Here is a 15,810-nt window from a genome sequence, read left to right as displayed (position 1 = left end):
GGCAAGAGCACAGGAATGCTGTAGTCAAGATACAAGTTTACAGGATTCTTCCAATTTAGGAGAAAATTTAGAAAATGCAAAAATGCAGAAAAAAAACACACATCTACTATCAATCTACTCTGAATCTGAACTCTTTATTTGGAAAATGTAGGGTTCATATTCTGACTACCTGCACAACTTATAGATTAGAGCCCTGTGTGGATACAACATTTGTATGCACATCCAAATTGGTATACACAAAAATGAGGTGCAAATATCTGCATAGACATCCGCAGATGCAGATACCCGTGGCTATAAAGCGGATATCCACACATTTGCAGCGTTCTAGATACAAAATTTATATCTGCATCCACATCCGCAAAAATGAGCTGCAGATACAGATACCCGTGGATTTAGATGAGTATCTGTGGGTTTGCAAGGCTCTAACCATAAATTCCCATAGACAGGGATTCCCCTTTATATTAGACCAGTCAATTGACAGTTAACGTTTATAAAGTATTTTGAAAATATAAATAACTATTGCCATCACAGAGTACTCAGCAACAGAGTGCTTATATTTTACTGAACTGAGGTAGAAAAAGCTCAAGATATCCACAGAGGGAATTATTTATGCGGATGCTGGCTACTCCAAATGCGGTTGCCAGTTCTATTATAAATTCTCAGATGGCTGACAGAGTTCATATGTAAAAATTAGGAGAAATTACACTCAAGTGCCAAAAATATGGTGTCTGCATCTGGGTGGATTGGAACAAATTCTTTCAAAGGATGCTGTATACCAAGGAACGCAAAATATGAAAGTGGAGAAGAGATTCCCTTGCAACAGCCATAATGCTGGCTTTTTAACTGATATTTTTAATTTGTGGCAAATATAATGTCTGAATACATTTTCCTGAATGAAGTTAAAGGAAAAGTTTGTAGGTGACCAATACTCTGAAGACATTATTGAAGAACAGCTTATCTTTATTTATATATTTAAATTTGGTTTTTGTGCATTTCTGGAAGATGCTGATATTGGAACTCTTTTAGATACTCCGCATCTTTTGGGATGGAAAGTGCAAGACATTGTTATTTTAAAATGAAGTAAAAGACACACACACTTACCAACTTTTTGTAGAGTACTGCAAGGTGTTTCACGGTGTAAGCCAGTGAGGGATGATCAGGAGCTAGTGCTTTCCTCCTAATTTCTAAGGCTCTTTCATAGAGTTCCTCAGCCTTATCGTAGTGTTTCTTCTCATTATACAGAGCTGCCAGATTGTTCAAAGACTGTGCACAATCTGAGTGTTCTGGTCCCAAGACCCTCTCCCTCATTTCTAGGGAGCGCTTCAGAAAAAGTTCTGCTGTCCTATAAGCAAATTCACACAGCAATATTCCAAAAAAGATTAAATATGGGCATACCATCAAGGCTGCTGTTGTACCTGCAGAGGTGCCATTGTATTTTAATAGCAATTTCAGCTGCCTCTAGTGAAACAAATGTAACAGACCAATTCATTTAAATAGTCTTAGTGAGTAACCAAGCATAAGACAGTATATGGTTAGCTACTGTCTGTCTATGAAAGGGCTTATCTAGATTACACTAAAGTGTCGAAAGAGGATATACAAATTCCGCAGCAGAGATTTCGAAAGTGAAAGTAGTTTAGATGTGGCTTTTTCGGCGAGCCTCCCTCCCTCTTTGTTGAAAAGCCACTCTTCCTCAAAAAATGAGGTTTACGTGGCTTTTCGACAAGGAGGGGGTGGGGGTGTCGCCAAAAAAGCCGGGTCTAAACTACTTTCGAAAGTGAGAGCAGAGCTTCTGAAAGTGAGATCAGAAGAAGATAAAGATTGTAGTTACAGATTTAACAAGGGTATCAAATGCAACCTTAGAGCACCAATACCAGCTGTCCAAAAGCTAGCACTTTAGGTCAGTTGGGTAGAATTTGTTTATTGAATTGCATTATCCTGTAACTATTCTTTAGGTCTGATCTGTACCTTTTTTATACAGGTAACACTCTTACTCATGTGGCTTTAATGTAACTCCTCCCAGGAGTAAAAATTTATGAAACAAGTAGAACGAGCAGGCAAAAGAACCCTGGAATGATGTCAGAATTCTTAAAGTAGCAGTTAGAACGCCCAGTGCAAACAATTGTAGACTGTAAAAGAAATAGGTTTATATACAATGGGCTCAGCTGCTATAATTTACACATTAGGATCTAACCTCAGCTCTCTCTGAATTAATTGTTTACGTGTCTGTTCTATCAAATGGTTATATATTTTATTACACTACTGTGGAGGCATGTTACTATCACACATTTACTAATTCCCTCTGAAAAAAGCAGTCCCCATAGAATCTCTGCATGCAATATCCATTACAGCTAGGTAGTTTGTCATCCTGACACACACACATTCTATGCAACCCTATTCTTGTAACAGGTCAGTTTAGTAAATTGGAAATATCCATTTCACATTAGATGGAGAGAAGAACTAATACATACAATATGAGTTCAATCCTGGAGTTGTCCTGTAGGAGCCAAAGGAGTATTTCTTACATAATAGCTAAGGATCAGGCTTACATTTACCAAAGTTGATACAAACAGATTCTCTTCTATCACTGATTCCCTTTGCTGCACCAAACTATAAAAATGACCTTTTAAAGGTTGTTTCAGAACTATAGCACAGTACTCCTTTTCAAAAAGCACTGAAAACTCATGGATATCTTTACTAGAATACAGTGTACCATTTTGCTCTCTATTAAGCTACACTAAACAGAGATCATCTGAAAAAATTGCAGATGAACTGAGAGACTGTGGAGTATACAGTGATCTCACATGACAGATTATACAGATCAAGCATCTATTGTCACTGACTCTGGTTTGACTGCATGACAGAAAAAACAAGAAACTACAAACATGTATCCACTGTTACAAATCAATTTTCATTACTAGCATTTTGTGTTACCTAGTGGCTCTAGATATAAACATTCTAGAACACAATGTATTTTGACTTCTGTGTTCCTCCACTGAGATCTTGATATTTGGATCTAAAAGGACTTAAAGACTTGGGGTGAATTCTGTGTTGCATTTCTAAGAGGCGCAGCACAGAAGAAGAATAGAAGTTGAGGTGGCTTTAAGGCACTCTCCCACTCAAGGCTGCTTCAGGTATCAGAGAGGTTCTCAACATAAATTACACAACTCTGGAGCCCTAAGTTAAAGAACATCTCCAGGTTGCCCTGTGAGTTGAGCTTGCAGGGCTGTTTCCCTGACACATCACAACCTCTAAACTGGGGAATGCAAGGTGGTACTAGGAAGATAGTTTCATCTATGTCTTCTGCCTGTCCTGTGCTGGAGGAATTATCTCCCAACCAGTTATGTGGCTTTTGATGCCACTTTACGCTGCTCTGGATCTTTTGCATATCATAAAGGAATAAGAGCAGGGGCAAGAATCTCCTTTATGATATATATGCACATTTTATTCATTACTTTCCTTGCAGGACTGGAATTTTGAATACTATAAAATATTCCTTGCTGTTAGAGTAAGAACTTTGTAAAGGTGTCTGATGTAACAAAAAACCAGTTTAGAAAGGACATAAAATACCCCATATATTTACAACTAGTGATAGTTCAATTTAGTGTAGTATTGGTAGTACATCAGTTCAAAAATACGAACGCAGTGATGTGGTAAATATCCATATGCCAGTGACACTCATTGTACAACAGATTTCAGTTACTGTGAGTGAATTGCAGAATAGAAAATGGTAAAAGAAATTGGAAATTGCACTGTCCTTAGCATTTGAAAGTGTTTAGACTTATCACTGGGAATTTTTCATGCGGTTCTCTTACATCTAAAGGAGCACAGAAGTGTCACATACACACTACTTACTCCAGATTATTCTGCAGATAATAGAGAACTCCAAGCTCATTGAGGGTTCGAGCATTATCTGGTGTGTCTTTGCCCAATGTGAGCTCTTCCAGCTGCAAGGCTCGTTGACGTAGAAGAGCAAATCCAAACTAAAGCAAAGCACAAAGTTAGAAAGTCCATCTCCATCGCTTCAAAATTGTAACATCTATGACTGAAAATTCACTCCTGTGCAGTATGGCTCCACGAGGCCTTTGCACCAAACAGACCCCATGTAAGACCTATTTTGAGAATTATGGGTTGCAAAGGCCTTTTGTCGATCTGCTGCATGGGGTTGACTTATACCCAGTATGCCCCCATGAAATACATAACCTCAGTCCACTATGCTCTGGTTTTGCCTTTTCTCTACAATATGCTCTAGTCTTCTAAAATTTTTCAGTCCAAACAGTCTGTTTCAATTTATTGCTTTAGCTCTTAACACAAAATGGAATTCAAACTGATGTAATCTAAAGCCATTATAAAATATTATTGGAGGGTTCTGTAAAGCTTGTTTTGGCAATACTTGTCAAAGTGGAGTGAGAATAAAAAGTGTGCTAGATACTGCAGAGACCTCTTTAAAACCCCCCAGCCCACCCCATGCTATTAGTTTTAATAAAAAATATGTGTACAGGCAGTCCCCGGGTTACGTACAAGATAGGGACTGTAGGTTTGTTCTTAAGTTGAATCTGTATGTAAGTCGGAACTGGCATCCAGATTCAGCCGCTGCTGATACTGACCACCAGTTCTGACTTACATACAGATTCAACTTAAGAACCCCAAGTCAGCTGCTGCTGAAACTGATCAGCCACTGATTCCAGGAAGCCTGGGGCAGAGCAACTGTGCCTCGGGCTTCCTGTAGTCAGCGCTGGTCAGTTTCAGTAGCGGCTGACTTGGGGACGCCTGGGGCAGAGCAGCTGGGGTGCTGCTGGGTTGGTCCAGTAGTGCCCAGAGCGGCGCTGCGGGACCAACCGGCAGCGCCCTAACTGCTCTGCCCCAGGGTCCACAACAAAAGCCTGGTCTGCTGGGGGGGGGGGGGGGGGGGGGGGCACACTAGCTGCGCTGCGCCCCCCCCCCCCCCCCAGCAGACCAGGGACACGGGGAGCAAAGCCACAGCGGCGGGGTGCCTCGCCTCTGAGGCTTTGCTCTGGCGCGGGACCCGCTTTGCTCCCGGTGCCCCTGGTCTGCTGGAGACGGTCCCCAGCACACCAGGGGCACCGGGAGCAAATCCGCAGCCGCGGCGGGGTCCCGCGCTTCTGGGGCTTTGCCAGAGCAAAGCCTCAGAAGCGTGGGACCCCGCCACGGCTGCGGGTTTGCTCGCGGTGCCCCTGGTCTGCTGGAGACAGTCCCCAGCAGACCAGGGGCACCGCGAGCAAAGCCGCAGCAGCGGCGTGTTCCCCCGCTTTTGAGGCTTTGCTCTGGCAAAGCCTTAGAAGCGCGGGACCCCGCCACTGCTGCGGCTTTGCTCACGGTGCCCCTGGTGTGCTGGAGACGGTCCCCAGCAGACCAGGGGTACCACGAGCAAACCCGCAGCCGTGGCGGGGTCCCACGCTTCTGAGGCTTTGCTCTGGCAAAGCCTCAGAAGCGGGGGAACCCGCCGCTGCTGCGGGTTTGCTCCCGGTGCCCCTGGTCTGCTGGGGACCGTCTCCAGCAGACCAGGGGCACCACGAGCAAACCCGCCGGGGCTGTGGCTTTGCTCCCGATGCCCCTGGTCTGCTGGAGACGGTCCCCAGCAGACCAGGGGCACTGGGAGCAGCTTTTCTCGCCCCGGAGTTCCAGGTGGCTGACCGCTGCCTGTGAGCTCCGGGGCGAGAAAGCCCCGTTCGTAAGTGCGGAGCCGACGTAAGTCGTATCCGTGTAAGTCGGGGACTGCCTGTAATTGAAATCTTATGTAAGTTGATGAAGTGAAATCCTCACGAACAAGATTTTATTTTTCTTTCAATAACTGTGGTGGGAAGAGTTTCATTTTCATTGTTGTTTTCCATGTTGCTTCAAGTCTATATTTCCCAGGAAAGTTCTTGTAGCATGGGTGCTTCTCTTCCTCTATGATACTGAGCCTAGAACTAGAATCTCCCTAGGAGCTTTACAGCAGGTGCAACAAAAGGGAAAAGAAAAAAAAGAAAAAACCCACTGAAGCACCATAAGAGGAAGCACACTCTTGGCAGTGGTTTCAGAATAAAGACCTAAGTATAGTGGTTACAGACATTGTCACTAAGAATATAAAATCCCATTTAACTGGAGGCTGGAGCAGCCTCTGCCAGTGGCATGCTGCCTAGGCCAGGCCCACCATAGACAGGGGCCTTGCCTGCAGTGGGCCCCACTGGGATGAAACAGCCCCTTGCCTGTGGGAGGCAGGGAGCTGCTCCAGCCCGTACTGGCTAACCAGAACCATTAAGGGTGAGGCTTATGGGTTAACAATTCACATTCCTAATTGTCACCACGGGGGTCATCTATGATAGTAAGCACTATTCATAGTAGTGGTGTAGAATTAGGCCCTCTGTTATCTCCTGAAGAGCACTTTCTCTAGTCTCCTTTCAAAAACATACGGTCTCAGCATGCCATCTGAATCCCCAAAATCTGGTATTTACAAGACTTCTGTATCCGCTTATTTATTTTTCATCTCTCACCACTATATTTCAAAAGCTTCAGAGGGGAGGCCGAGTGAGTCTGTAACAGGAAAAACTTAAAAAACAACAAATAGCCTATAGCACCTTAAAGACTAACAAAACAAATCTGCATGATTTGTTAGTTTTTAACATGCTACTAGACTTGTTGTTTTCACTATATTCCAGTTGTACTTGTGTACCTTCATTTCCAGTGAGGTTGAAAGAGCAGATATCAATGCAGCTCCTGAAATGGTTAAGCTGCCAAACTTTCAATTATCAAAAGCACTTAAGCATCAGATTTTTAGTACACCTCTTCAAGCATACTGTATCATCCATTCAAGAAAGCCACGGTTTGCCCCTATTTTGATTAAGTATCAAATCTTTACCAAATTGCCTTTCCGCCTCGCTGCTTTCTGTCGCATCTTAAAGGATTTTTTCCTCAGCTGTTCAGCTTGTTCATATCTGAAAACAGTTATTTAAAAAGTTAGAAGAATACCATATATGGCAACAGTGTACATTTTGGCTTAAGATTTTCAAAATGAATCTAAGTGACTTAAAAGCATAAGTTCCCCTGAAAGTCATCCAGGTACTTTGAAAAAAATCACATTTTGTCAAAGATGAAAGAATGCTTATGACTGTGTTAGGAGTGTAACAGGATAGAAACATTCTTCTGTTATCCCACCCTTTTAGCCAGTGTTGTAATCCTGAGGTGAAGTGCTGATCAGTGGTGGATAGCATGCCTTAACTTCACCCCAAATGTAAATAGACAGAAGCTGCTTTCTGCAGAGAGAGAACTGCTAAGTAAGATGAAAACTCTAACAGCAATGCTAGAAACTTCCCAGTTTGAAGATGAAACTTAGGCTGAGCTATTTTGTTATTGTGACTGACCACAAAAGAAACTCCCCCCTCAAAGAGGAGTTTGGACACAACTCTAGAATTTGCTTTACAAGTGAGAGAGAGGGTAAGGATTCAGAATCTTGGTTTTCCATGATTTGGGTGGAGAGTAGTTTGCAGAGGAAGAAATTTGGTCATTTTCCTCTAGAATTAATTTCAAGTTCAGGTGCTTTCTTCAAAGAGTCAACAGTACAAATTTTGCCACGGAACTTTTTGAATGAGTGTTACCCAAGTACATTTCCAGGATTTCTCCACCACCACAACTGTGAATATGCTTTGGCTTGTGAGAAGAAAAGGGAAAACTCCATCCTCCTCCCCTGCCCTCTAAATATCACTAGCTTACTTGAAATGAGCAAAGAGAAAGCATTTGCCTCAGAAGTGTCAGGATATCTTCCGTATACTAAAGTATATGTTGGAGAAAAAGGATGGGTGGCTTTGTTATTAAAGCACTGGATTAGGGCAAAATAGATCTGGTTCTGGTACTGACTCCATCACCAACTTACTATGTCACCTTGGAAATATCACTTCATCCATGTGCCTTAGTTATTAAGGATTAATCATTTTGCTCATATGTAAAACTTCCTTACACCATACACAGGGTGTTAAAAAAAACAAATAGGATTTGGATACATTTAGCCTCTGGAGAACCCATAGAAATCTGCAACCAGATTTATAAATTCCATCTATACTTTTGCCTGGAGCCAATAATTTGTTTTTGATGGATAAATGAAATATCATTATGGTTTTTCCCCTGTTATCAATCACTCACATAGAAATAGGTCAGTAGACGAGGCTGCTGTTAACAAAACAAAACAAAAAAATACCACCTACCTCCTGCATTTGGGCTGGTAAGTATTCATGACTATTTTGTAAGGGTGACAACTGTACCAATACAAGGGCATTTAAAAAAACCCAATACTTTGATATAATTGTATATTTTGAATACTGTACAAATATGTTTATTAATCCTTTTCTAGATCCCTAAAAGGTCTCTTCCTCTTGATACAAACACATAGTTCTCAATTATATTAATAAGTAGTTCTGCACATGCATCAAAAGGAAATTAAATCTGTAAAAAGGTATAATCGTAGAAACAAAGCCAAAAGTAACAACCTCAAAAGATTTGTATGTTATGAAAAATCCAGGAAATCACCAATACTATCAAACTTACCTGTTCTGTTTTTGGTATAATGTTGCAAGTGCATCCAGTTCACGAGCAACCCTGGGATGTTCAGCACCATAAGCATTTTCAGAGATTTCCAGAGCCTGCTTATATAATTGCTCGGCATTTCCAAACTTCTTCCATTGCACATAAACTCCTGCTAGCTGATGGAGGGACTGTGCTACCCTGGGGTGATCTGGATCCAGTGCCGTCTCCCGAATTTCCAGAGAACGCTGAAGAGGAGCAACTGCCTGTAATAAAGGAGTTGAACAGGCAAGATACTGTACAAAAGCATGACAACAGAGAAAACCATATCAAGTGCTTAATATGCTCCGCTTAAATTCCTTGGTTGCTGTTACACAGTATTACTTTTGATTCCTAGATGCCCTTACCTGGCTGAGAAGGCCTAGATCTTTTAAGAATCTTCCCAAAGTCTCATAAAGATCAGCCAGACAGGTCATACTTTCCTCTGCCTCACAGTTTTTCTCATATTGCTTCAGAGAGTCAAAATACTCTGCTGCCATTGAACTCTTATCTTTTCCGACAAGCTGCCAGTAACTCAATAATTCTGCAAAATGCCCCCTGTTTTAACAAGAAAAATAAGAAAGAAGTAAAACACAGAACTCCACATCTCAGTGCTTGGAACCAGCTACCCAGCTGGATGGCAGGGAGCATGGAAAGGGAATATGCATGTCAGAGATTTTCCCTCATGCTGCAAAGCAGCTTTGTGAAAACTTTTGTAGTTCAACTGTCAGAACGACCCAGCTGTGGTCTCTCAACTATGGAGCAATGGAAGGACAGAGGGCCTCTGCATGACAGTAGATTCACTGCCTCACCCTACACACTACCATGCTCAGTGCTCCCACAAGCCAAGACCATGCCACACGGAGCTATACCTAGGTGCAACAGAACATCACCGGTTCCCATGCTTGAGTGCTTTGCACGAGCCAGCCAGGCAGTGTATGCCAGAAGTGGTACCTCACTAGACATCTCCCTATACATTTATATTTTGCTATTTATCACCACCTGTGACGGGGTGAGGTCACAGAAGACCCCTTGGGGTGCTTTCTGGAGTACTGATAAGGCCACTGCCACTCACCTGCCTGCTCTCTGGGGTTTCTCAATACCTGTCCTGCTGGGCCAGCTCCCTGGTCCCCCACAGCCAAGGCACAGAGCTGAGATCAGATGCTGAAACACTTCAGGTCCAAGGAAAATGCAATTTTGAACCCAGCTTCCTGGGATACCACTACTCAAATGGGATCAGAACCCCAGATGAATTATTTAGGTAAGCCCCCTTTAACAATGAAAGGAGAATGTACACACCAATTGCTCCCTCAGGTAGCAATTATTTACACCGGGCTTGATAGTAAGTAAAAGTGATTTTATTAAGTACTAAGAGTAGGATTTAAGATGTTGTAAGTGAAAAGATGCATAGGAAAGTAGATTACAAATTTAAAATAACAGAAAATGCTTAGCTAATTCTTAACGCTAAAACCACAGTACAAACTTATTACCAACTCACTCTAAAATTGTTTTTATTCCAGCCAACCTTCCAAACAAGGTAAGTCTCCTTTTCCCTGGGTCTTTAGTTATCCTCTTGTGTTTGCCACACCAGCCAAAGACACGGAAACTCCTAGCTTCCTATGGTTTTATAGATACCATCTTTCCATGGACAATTACTTGGTCCACTCCTACCAGTTGGGGTGCACATGTGACATCCTAAGACCAACCACTGCTAAAACTTAAAGGACAAAAGAGGGTGTTTACAGTTGGTCATCTAGACCAGGAGTGGGCAATAATTTTTTGCCAGGGGCCATTTCAGAAATTTTTTAAGTGGCCCTGGGCTGCACCAGAAGGGGCGAGGCCTCAAGCGGAAGGGACAGAGCCATGATAACTTCCCTGTTTCCCCACCCACAGACCATCATTGGTCTGGGGGTGGAGGAGCACATGAAGTCTTTGCCCCCCCGCAAAGGTTCCCCCTAGGTGCCCATGCCCCAGGGGTGGGAGGAGACTTCACACGCTCCCTCTTCTGCCCCCAGGCCAATCAGGGGTTGCGGGCGGGGGAGCGCATGTGAAATCACCCGCCCTGTCAGGAGCATGTGGCACTTCTAAGTGCTGCATGTTCCTTGCAGGGTGGAGGAAACTTTGTGCATTCCCCCAACCCTCATGCCCTAATTGGCTTGGGAGTGGCAGGGCCTCTGCGGGCTGGATCAATCTGTAGGCCAGATCCGGCCTGCAGAGGCCCTTTTGCCCACCTCTGATCTAGCCTTGATGGCTTTCATTTACACATTTAAACCCATAAACCATTCCATACTCCACATACCTAACTTTACACACAGGAATGATACATACACCGAAGTAAGACACACAGATCCAGCGGATTATGACATTAAGTTTGATAAATTACATGAGATAATTTGTCCAAAGCACCTTTGAGTTAGGTATATCTGGGTCCATAAATCCATTTTCTAAAGCATGGGAAGGTGCTCCATCACACCACCCTTTCAGTTAGTACCCTTCAGCCAGTTTTCAACCCCAACCATAGGGCTGCATGTTGGTCTAATTTAAGTTCTTCTCATATTACTTGTGCATTTTACCATTTTTTACTATTTTTTTAAACAAAAAATTAAAAGACACTGTTTATTTCATGTCTTTAACTGGACATTTCAATATGTGTTATACATACAAAGGCCCTGGATATTTCTGACCTTTTGTAAAGATTCTGAGACACAAAGAGGTTCAGCAGACACTTCTGTAGCTTCTGCTTATTGCCCTGCTGTTGGAAAAGCCAAGGAAGTTCATCTGCACTTCTCCAAGTCACTCTGCCTTGACTAATGGAAAAAACAAGGAACCAAAATTAAAACCGTTCCCATTAATAACATTTAAAATTATGGATCTGATTTGGAATATGGCTAATCATACTACTTTATATATGGACAAACAAGCAGTTGGCCTCTCTTCTGACACCAATTACCTGACTTGTGTATGCAATTTCCCACCCTCTTTTTGCAAAAAGGAGGCCTATAATATGAAACTATTCACAAGAGCTTGAATCAACAATCCAAAGTTTGTCTTTGACTCTTTACAATATTAATTGACCTACAAAACTCATGAAACCCAGGGTAACACAAAAAGCAAAATGTTCCCAGGTTATTCTTACACAGGTCAGTGCACCCTTGTTTACTGACATATTTTACAAAAGAACCAAACTCTGGCCTGTGCATATCCTGAATTTCTAGACCGTGCTCAGGTGGTCCATTGTGAGTTGAAGAAGGTATTGTCTCCTCCATCACAGACTGCTCCTGCGTTCGCAGGCCTTTAGTACCTATGTTTCCTCTGTGTCCCCCCAATATGGCAATTAATATGACAACTGATTTACAGGCCCCATTGCCCGTATCATCCATATCCCAACACTGTGTCAGTCCTTGCAAGTGCTGAAGGTAGAGAATTGTGCTCCAAAACCCACAGTGGGTATACTACTTCAGTTAGAGTTGGAAGCAACTGTGGGACCTATTCCTAGGATAGAAGTGGCTGCATAAGTAATAACATGAACTGAACAGGATGGGGTGAGGGGGGGGAAGTAATATCTGCTAAAAGACCAAGATTTCTTGCAATTTGAGGAATTCTGAAATACCTCAGCTGTGTGGCGAAGTAGTCTATTAGTTTTTCTCTGTAAGCAGACATTATATTTTGACCTTCTTCCATGTATTCTAGCCTCACTGTTTCCCAAGCCTGAAAGAGAGAGTTATAAAGTAATCAATATATGTTTGATACAAACTAACAATACAGGAGGCACACATGGGAAGAAAGGATCTTATGTTAAGACATATAAAAAAATCTTGTGCTGCTAAAGGGATCTTCAGCTTGAAAGCCCATTAATTGTTTTTAAAAAGGAGTTAAAAAGAGATAAAAAGGCCTAAGGGATTTAAGAAGAGGAAATATATGGCAACATGGGAGAAGGAATGGGGAAAGGAGGGAGCCTGAACTTATTTTCTCACTAACAGTAATTTCATCGGGTCTTTTGTGTTCTGTTTAACCATGGAAACTGTAACTCATTTTGATGTCACTAACATAGTTCTCAAATGGCTTCCCAAGCTTTGTTGGGAAAGGGGAAGAGAATGGATGTTCAACTAATAATGTATATTTACTTTTTTTGAAACTAGTGAATTTATACATTGTAGGCATTCAGCTACAGGTTTAACCTCTCTGGGCTAGGACTCTCTGGTCTGGCGATAGAAATGTAGCCGTGTTAGTCTGGGGTAGTTGAAGCAAAATGCAGGACAATGTAGCACTTTAAAGACTAACAAGATGGTTTATTAGATGATGAGCTTTCGTGGGCCAGACCCACTTCCTCAGATCAAATAGTGGAAGAAAGTAGTCACAACCATATATACCAAAGGATACAATTTAAAAAAATGAACAAATATGAAAAGGACAAATCACATTGCAGAACAGGAGGAGGATGCGGGGGGGGGGGGGGGGGGGGGAAGGAAGGTAAGTGTCTGTGAATTGATGATATTAGAGGTAGGGAGAGTGGGATGTTTGTGAGTTAATGGTATTAGAGGTGATAATTGGGGAAACTGTCTTGGTAATGGGTGAGATAGTTCAAATGTTTGTTAAGTCCTTGTTGGAAAGTGTCGAATTTTAACATGAATGACAGTTCAGAGGATTCTCTTTCAAGTGCAGATGTAAAAGGTCTTTGTAGCAGAATGCAGGTGGTTAAGTCATTGAGAGAGTGTCCTTTCTGGTTAAAGTGGCAAGAAACTGTTTTCTCTTTGTGATCTTGTCTGATATCTGTTTTCTGGGCATTAATCCTTTGGCGAAGTGTCTGAGATGTTTGTTCCATCCATGGATGTTGCTGGACCTGAAAGCCTCAGCTGCAGTGGTTGAGAGTGGCTGGGAGCAGAGCCTGACTGATGGGCTGGCAGCCCACAGGACCAGTGGCCTGGGGGCAGGGAGCACCAGAATGAGGCCGGCAGCCCACAGGGCCAGGCAGCCCCATGAGCAGGCTGGGGGCAGTAGAGCCAGGCAGGTAGGCCGGGGGCAGCACACTGGCCAGAGCGGTGGCAAGGAGGGAAACCCTGGGAGAACCCAGGGGCCCAACCTCCCCTACTCTGACATACTCCCTTGTTCGGGACCGCTCAGGGCCTGAGGTGCCAGACCAGGGAGGTCTGCATAAACAAAGCACTCTACTACCTTATGCTAAAGCTACAGATTTATCACTTGCTTAAAAATTATCATCCTACTTTCCCCTTCAATTCCGGCTTGATTTTTAGTAGACAATATTTTCTAGAGTTAGTAATCAATGAAAAAGCAACTTGTGAAAGCTGAAGTTGAACAACACTGATCATCCTAGAAAGAGGTCTTAAGATTGTAGCCACTGAAATCAGCTCAGAACTGAAGCAAGAAAGAGTGGGAGAGAAGACAATGATGTAATCAAGACAAGGATATTATCAAAATTATACAATTTAAAGACTGGTATCTAGTTAAAAACAGGGGCTAGAAATTGCCCAACTGGCAACTTGGGATCTCCTGCTTTCAATGATGTAAAGCATTTATTTCTAGTCTTGGGAATTCTCTAGACCTTAAAAATGGTCACATTCTTTAGACCAGCAGTGCTCTCCAGCACTTGTGCAGAGCTTAATAAAGCACTGGTCCTGGACCTTAGAGCAATGAATGTTTTATTCCAAGGACAGAAAAACACAAACACTTAATCTGGCTTTACAACCCTTCAAACAGTCAATAATAAGGTAGACATAAACAAAAAAGACACTTTGTAAAGCAGGGGCGGGGAACATGTTTTGGGCTGGGGGCTGCTGACCCACCACAAAAATCAGTCGGGGGCCACACACAAATGACAACCCCTCCTACCCGCAAAAAGCCCTTATAACCCCTCACTGACATGGCCCCCGACTGAGAAGAAAGACACTCCCCACATTCCCACACCAAAGGCTAGGGGGGCCTTGGCTAGTAGATTTTCTGCGCTCCAATCATGCAGTGTGGTAGCAGGGAGGCTGGAGTACCAATGTAGGCTCCCCAATGCAGGGGAGGCCCTGAGCCTCAGGAACCGGATCCAGCTGAGGTTTCCCTCCCCTGTTGTAGACTAAGTCAATGACAAATACTTTTAAGGGATCTCTATAGAACGCTTGTATGTCTAAGGGAAGACAGCAGGCCATACTGTTTTTATTTACACTGTGGTAAATCTGAAGAAACATAAGTGGATTCAAAGTTACTCCTAGAATTACGAACAGAGTTTGGCCAAATATTTCTAGTTTAATTGAATGTATATGCACGTCTCCATATATGGAATCTTACCTGGAGGTGCTGAAACTTGAGCAAACCACAGCCATATGTTAGCATACACATCTTGTGCAAACTGTGAACTAGGGAGGCTAACACACCACAGGACAATCCAGGATAAAGTTCCATCAGTTCAGACTCACTCACTCCATTGTGGCTGACATGGATGAGACAGAGAACCTGTGCAGCCAAAAAATTAATGCTTTAAAACATTTAATAACTGCTCATGGAGTAACTCAGTTATACTGAATCCAAGGACAAATACTAAATGCCATGTTTTTAAATACAATATAGACTTCCTTGATAGACTGAATACACAAAGTGCATTGCACATTTACCACAGTTAGGGTGGAAAACAGGCATCACAAAGTAGTTCCAACCTAAATATTAAATTATGGATGTATAATTCAGGCAAAACTGTGACAGGTTACAGTGGTGACAGTCTGATGTCAATCCTACTGGCTTCAGTGGAATGACTAAGGTTTATACTGGCATAAATAAAGGCAGAATTGGGCCCAAGATGGCTTTCAAGACAATGACTTCAGACAATTTCCAAAAATATAAAAAACAATAATCTCTAGTGAACATTGTAACCCTAGTATTTTAGAAACAGCTATGTGTTCTTACCGTTAATACAAAAACTGGTCTGACAAATAGGGACTATTTAGACTGAACAATCCACATAAAAATTGACAATTTTGCAAGATAATCTTAGTTGTTTTACTACAGCAAATTAAAATAATATTTTACACTTCATAAGGTGTTTTGTTGAAACAATAAGGGAATTTCGGAAATTGAAGCTGTTTGAGATACTATTCAGTACAATAGAGATATCTTAATGTCATAAGAAATACATGCATCAAAAACTGCCTGCAAATACAATTGTAAATATTAATGCTTTCAGAGACAAATTTGTCCCTCATGTGGCTTCCGTGAGAATGGATTTGTCCATTAACTTTTTTTTCTTCTTCTTAGAATAACCCA

At 42.4% G+C, this 15,810-nt stretch overlaps 1 protein-coding gene across 1 annotated transcript in view; it reads right to left on the bottom strand.

Moving 5' to 3' along the window:
• Nucleotides 1-15,810, bottom strand: part of NPHP3 (nephrocystin 3) — a 51,987-nt gene that overhangs the window by 5,535 nt on the left and 30,642 nt on the right. The window contains exons 17-24 of the mRNA XM_014578611.3: nt 14,842-15,006; nt 12,161-12,258; nt 11,235-11,357; nt 8,919-9,108; nt 8,536-8,777; nt 6,857-6,932; nt 3,853-3,980; nt 1,102-1,342 (exon numbers count right to left, since the gene is read on the bottom strand). Coding sequence (XP_014434097.2) covers nt 1,102-1,342; nt 3,853-3,980; nt 6,857-6,932; nt 8,536-8,777; nt 8,919-9,108; nt 11,235-11,357; nt 12,161-12,258; nt 14,842-15,006 — 1,263 coding nt within the window. The remainder of the gene's footprint in view (nt 1-1,101; nt 1,343-3,852; nt 3,981-6,856; nt 6,933-8,535; nt 8,778-8,918; nt 9,109-11,234; nt 11,358-12,160; nt 12,259-14,841; nt 15,007-15,810) is intronic.

The sequence above is a fragment of the Pelodiscus sinensis genome, chromosome 2 (assembly GCF_049634645.1).
Source record: "Pelodiscus sinensis isolate JC-2024 chromosome 2, ASM4963464v1, whole genome shotgun sequence".
NCBI lineage: Eukaryota > Metazoa > Chordata > Testudines > Trionychidae > Pelodiscus > Pelodiscus sinensis.
This window is presented reverse-complemented; position numbering and strand designations above follow the sequence as displayed.